Source organism: Pezoporus wallicus, unplaced genomic scaffold, assembly GCF_028554395.1.
Source record: "Pezoporus wallicus isolate ANWC-B61680 ecotype Strahan unplaced genomic scaffold, APGP_CSIRO_Pwel_v1 scaffold_6446, whole genome shotgun sequence".
NCBI lineage: Eukaryota > Metazoa > Chordata > Aves > Psittaciformes > Psittacidae > Pezoporus > Pezoporus wallicus.
The window spans coordinates 4,378,670-4,384,669 of record NW_026636264.1 but is presented as its reverse complement, the minus strand read 5'-3'; the positions used below and the strand labels follow the sequence as shown (position 1 = coordinate 4,384,669).

The window sequence follows — 6,000 nt, the reverse complement described above, 5'->3', positions numbered from 1 at the left end:
GAATTCTACACAGGATGGAGTTTTTTTGTGTGGTTAGAAAATGCAGAAATGCTTCAAGTGTCAGCTGAGCCCTGTGACAGTCTGATTGTGTTAGTCCAGGATGTTGTTTTGTACATCAGTGTGCTGTAATTAGAATCATGGTATCATAGAATGGTTTGGGTTGGAAAGCTCATCCAGTTACAAACCCCCTGCCATGGGCAGAGACACCTCCCCCTAGACCAGGTTGCTAAAAGCCTTGCTCAAGGGACTCATCGTCAGAGTCTGTAGTGATAGAACAAGGGGCAATGGGTTAAAGCTTAAATACGGGAGCTTTAAGTTGGTTATAAGAACAAAGTTCTTCACTCTTCAGGTGGTGAAGCACTGGCACAGGTTTCCCAGAGAACTTCTGGGTGCCTCATCCCTGACAGTGTTCAGGGCCAGGTTGAACAGGGACTTAAGCAGTCTGGTTTAGTGTGTGGTGTCCTTGCCCATGGCAGGGGTTTGGAACTGGATGAGCTTTAAGGTCCTTTCCAACCCAAGCCATTCTGTGATTCTATGGCTATGGGAGATGTGTCACCCACAGAAGCACATCCTTTGGGGTGGGACAGCTCCTTCTGCAGTTTTTCACCAGGTACTTCTGGAAAACATTTTGTTTCAAGAATGAAACCTTCAGTATCCTTCCTTATATATCTTACCAGCAAATAACCCCCCAGAGAAAACCATTGCATTCAAAGGTGTACATGGAAAGGGGTCCTACTGGGACATATTTAATGAAGATTTTTCCAGCCCTTCCTGAAATCAGGAATTTAATGTGTTTTAAAGGGAAACCAAACATTTCCATGATCACAGGTTTCACTGATCTCAAGAAGGGGAAAACATCTTCAGTGATACACTCAACACTTGTATGCAGAAGTGTAACTAATGAGGAGACGCTCCCTTTTCCCTTGGCTTTCTGGAATGCCAAACCCTCATCAGAGACAGTAATTATTCTGGGAGTCTTTCACTGCTCCCCTCATCAACGTGTTTACTTCCTTCTTGTGACATTGCATAAAGACGTTTGTAATTTTCTCTTCCTGACGCAGCACAATAACCCCACAGCCTGTTTTTGTTTTTAATTCTGTGTGCTGATGGAGTGCTAGAACTGACTCAGCAACCCGCTTCTGACCGTCCAACACCTGCGGGGCAATGCAGACCTTCCCCATGGGGATGGGTTAGAATTGGTGTTGGAAAGATAGCATAATCTAAATTTACAGGTTGATTAAATCTGGTTACTTGGTGCCTCTTGCAGAGACCACCCTTGTACCACCTGGTGTGAAACAACTCTGCATGCCTGTAGTTTTCCCTGTGATATTCTGCCAGCCTTTTGCATAGTTTGAGGCTCTGAGCCAAGGTCTTTGACTACAACTGTGTAAAGAAGGGTCAAACACACATCAAACAGAGCTTAAATCCAGCCTCTCGAACACCAGGCACAGCGTGTGTCTGTCAAGTGACTTTGATTTTTCCAAATGTGTCAGGTTTTCCCCGTACTGAATTAATAAATTTAACAGACTTGTCATTGGACATTTCCACCTGATCCCCATACCACTGTACTTCAGAGGACAAAATGTGCGCCAGTAAGCATATACTCCTTTTCTATTAAAGCTTTATTGATGTATTTATTTTCGTTGTACAATCTGTATCACAGAGTGTATTTTGCATACTGTACCAAGGGCTCATTTTTGGGGTTGTATTACACGAAGCGTGATTTTGCTTCAACTCTTGTGCAACCTCTCTGCCTCCCCACAGGTGGCGCCGCTGGCAGCCGAGCTGGCTGCCCGAGCCGAGCCGGCTGCCCGAGCCGAGCCGGCTGCCCGAGCCGAGCCGAGCCGGGCCGAGCCGGCTGCCCTAGCCCAGCCCAGCCCGGACAGGCCCTCCCATGGTGGCGCGTCCTGCTGACGTATTTCCGCCGCGCCGAGCTCCTCCTCCGGCAGTCGTGCGCTTGCCATGCGGGGCACCGTGGGCAGCATGGGCCGGACCGGCGGCGAGTTGGGGTCCGCAGAGATGGACCCGGTGCGTAGCTTCGAGCGCTGGAAGAAGAAATACACCCGGCGGACGAAGAGGCTGCGGCTGCAGCGAAAGGAGAGGAAGCGGCCCGAGTGGCAGGTGGAGCGGGAGGGCATCGGCCGCCTGGTGCAACGCTACCCTGAGGTAAGGCAGGGTTGGCGGTGCTGGGCCGGGACGGGAGCGAGGGTCTTTGCGTGGCGGTGAGGAAAACTTCTCGTGTGGTGTGTGCGGGGGTAGGGCTGTGAGGAGGAGGAGAAGGGATCTGGAGGTCCCGGGCAGGGTTGGAGAGCACACGTAGTTGGGAGCGGTTTTCCTCTGGCTTTAAGCGGTGCCCGTAGGCAACACTGCTGTGTGGAGGGCAGAAAAGCTTTCACCTCCGTGAGGCAGGGATAATTCTCCATTCCTTTCCTTTCTCAGACCAGGCAGAGTTGGAGAGGGCAGTAACCGCAGCCCCAGTGATTCTGGTGGAGGTGACTGTGCAGCCACGGGTAGTGAGACCCTCGAGGGGAGTGAGAGGTTGAGAGCACGGTGGGGAGAAGGCTAAGGCAGATGGTGAGAACGGTTACAACCAGTGGCACTTGGCCTTCCAGTATCTGAAGGGGGCCTACAGGGATGCCAGAGAGGGACACTTCATCAGGGACTGTAATGATAGGACAAGGGGCAAACGGAAACGGGGGATATTTAGGTTAGGTATAAAGAAGAAAGAAATTCTTTGCCAGGAGTGGTGAGGCACTGGAACGGGTTGACCAAGGAAGTTGTGAATGCTCCATCCCTGGCAGCGTTCAAGGCCAGGTTGGAGGACGGGGCCTTGCACAGCCTGGTGTAGTGGAAAGTGTCCCTGCCCATAGCAGGGGGTTGGAACTAGATGATCTTAAGGTCCTTTCCAGCTCAAACCATTCCATGATTCTGTGTCTTGCTGATGGAGATAGGACACATTTGTTTCTACAGAAGATGCAAGAGGCAGACATCACAGTAGAAGAGAGTTGTTCACCCTAAATCAGGAAATAGGTATTTGAATATTAGAGCCAGGGTAAGTGGAGTTGGTTTTGTCACCTGGATTCCCTTGAATTCCTCTGGAAGATGTCCAGCTTTTGAGATATACTGGTTAGTGGAAAGTACTGTAATTATGAATAATGGCTTCGGTGTGCTCTGCCTGGGGTGTTGCTCGATGTCCTGCCAACTTTCACTGAACTTGCAGCTGTTGCAGGAGGAGCATGTCAGTTTACTTGGGTGCGCAGCACTTGGCAGAGCTGGTAGTAGGGACTTTGTGGTGGTTGTTGAATGTGCAGAAAGTAACGACAAGAGGTGTAGAAGAAATGTGTGTTACCATGAAGACATCATGAGAGCTTCTTTGGCTAAGATTGAGCAAATTAGTAATCTGAAGCTTCACACAGTCATTGGCTTCTGTGTCACCAGTGTGTATGTCTGCACATGCATCTGTTTCTGGGACAATGGGTGATAACTCTTTGGGTAGCTTGGGGCAGTGTAGGTAAGGATTTCTGCTGTATTACCCTGGACCTGGTTATAGCAGGGGTGGGGAGTGTCAGGAAGTGCCATGTGCTTACATCTTCAGGGGTCTCCAGTGAGTTTTGCATGAGGCAGGGAATCAGAAAGCTCTTCAGTATGCTCCTCTCTGTGAGGAGCACTGGCTGGGATCTAGCACACAGGCTGTGTGTGAGTTAGGTCTTCATGTGCTTTTGTCATCTTGCATGTGGCATGGACTAGGGGTAGTGTGGCCTTCCTCTCCCTCTTAGAGTATATTGTCTATGATTTCCAGTATGAGAATGACTGCAATGGATAAATAAGGCAAAATTAAACAATAATGAAGAGATAACCAGGGTACTTTGGCAATGATTTTGTTTTTGTTGTTTCTTGACCTGTGTTGGCGAATGTGTGGCAGCATAGACGGAAAACATGAAATTTAATTTCAGTGTGTCCAAATCTTGGTACCATTTTCTATGTTATGTGTTCATAGGTCATCTGTTACCTGTTGATACACTGACTTTGTTGCCTAACTGTAAAGTTGTGATGAAAATTGTCTTCTCCATCTAGTTGTATTTATGAAAAGCATTAATGACCTAACTGATGTGCTGGGGAGTGGTTTGTGTAAACTCTTTCTAGTCTGCTTTATGTCAAATTAATTAAGTTAGATCAGAATAATGTTTTAAGTATTTGAAAGTAGCTGGCTGCTCTCACCTAGAGCAGATTAGGGAGAGCTCACAAGTACAGATTCTCAGCAGATTAGCAGGGGTGGTAACTGTGTCAGGGATATTGCATGTGATATATAATATCTTCAAAATTATTAGCTGAATTTGGAAATTGTTGTCAGAAACTCCAGTTTGTGAAAGTTAAAAAAAAAAAAAGAGATTTTTATGGTGATTTCTGATGAGAGTTTCCTGACCTCCCAGAAATGTACTAGCATAAAGTATGTGCATCTCGGCACAGGTAGCTTTTAAAAAAATAATTCACCTGTAAGATTTCTGAGTAACGTTTATGAAAGTTTAATTGTCTGCCAGGACACAGTGAAAGTTTGAAATCTACCTTGCAAGAGCTTTATGCGAAAGAAGTCAAAACTGGGTTTTAATAAGGGTGTTATTACCTTTTATCGAGAGATGAAATGCATGCATTAAATTACTCTTGTTGATTTTACCAGAGAGAACTAGGCTGATTAGAGTGCTCGTGTGATCTAGGTGCTTTAAATAGGTATAAACCTTCAGTTTTCAAATATGGGGCTGTGCAAGCTCCAGACTTGACATTTTGAAATCTCAGTTAATGGATGCCACTCAGTATGTATTCAGGGCTGTGTAGAATCATAGAATAGAATCATAGAATAGTTAGGGTTGGAAAGGACCTTAAGATCATCAAGTTCAAACCCCCCTGCCATGGGCAGGGACACCTCACACTAAACCATATCACCCAAGGCTTCGTCCAACCTGCCCTTCGCAACTTCCCTGGGCAACCAATTCCAGTGCCTCACCACCCTTACAGGAAAGAATTTCCTTCTTATATCCAATCTAAACTTCCCCTGTTTAAGTTTTAACCCGTCACCCCTTGTCCTGTCACTACAGTCCCTAATGAAGAGTCCCTCCCCAGCATCCCTATAGGCCCCCTTCAGATACTGGAAGGCTGCTATGAGCTATCCACGCAGCCTTCTCTTCTCCAGGCTGAACAGCCCCAACTTTCTCAGCCTGTCTTCATACAGGAGGTGCTCCAGTCCCCTGATCATCCTCATGGCCCTTCTCTGAACTTGTTCCAACAGTTCCATGTCCTTTTGATGTTGAGGACACCAGAACTGCACACAATACTCCAAGTGAGGTCTCATGAGAGCAGAGTAGAGGAGCAGGATCACCTCCTTTGACCTGCTGGTCACGCTCCTTTTGGTGCAGCCCAGGATACGGTTGGCTTTCTGGGCTGTGAGTGCACACTGAAGCCAGCTCATGTTCATTTTCCCATTGACCAACACCCCCACGTCCTTCTCTGCAGTGCTGCTCTGAATCTCTTCTCTGCCCAACCTGTAGCTGTGCCTGGGATTGCTCCGACCCAGGTGTAGGACCTTGCACTTGGCATGGTTAAACTTTATAAGGTTGCTATCAGCCCACCTCACAAGTGTGTCAAGGTCCCTCTGGATGGCATTCCTTCCCTCCAGTGTATCAACTGAACCACACAGCTTGGTGTCATCAGCAAACTTGCTGAGGGCGCGCTCAATCCCACTGTCCATGTCAGCGACAAAGGTGTTAAACAAGACCAGTCCCAACACCGATCCCTGAGGGACACCACTCATTACTGGTCTTTGTAATGGCCAGACATTGAGCCATTGACCACAACTCTTTGTGTGTGGCCATCCAGCCAGTTCTTTATCCACCAAGTGGTCCATCCATCAAATTGATGTCTCCCCAGTTTAGAGACAAGGATGTCATGTGGGACAGTGTCAAATGCTTTACACAAGTCCAGGTAGATGACATCAGCTGCTCTACCCCT

General features: G+C 47.6%; 1 protein-coding gene across 1 annotated transcript in view; it reads left to right on the top strand.

Moving 5' to 3' along the window:
- Positions 1-1,956: 1,956 nt before the first annotated feature.
- DDX10 (DEAD-box helicase 10) overlaps positions 1,957-6,000 on the top strand; it is a 169,869-nt gene continuing 165,825 nt past the window's right edge. Inside the window, exon 1 of the mRNA XM_057399703.1 lies at positions 1,957-2,166. Coding sequence (XP_057255686.1) covers positions 1,963-2,166 — 204 coding nt within the window. The 5' untranslated portion in view covers positions 1,957-1,962. The remainder of the gene's footprint in view (positions 2,167-6,000) is intronic.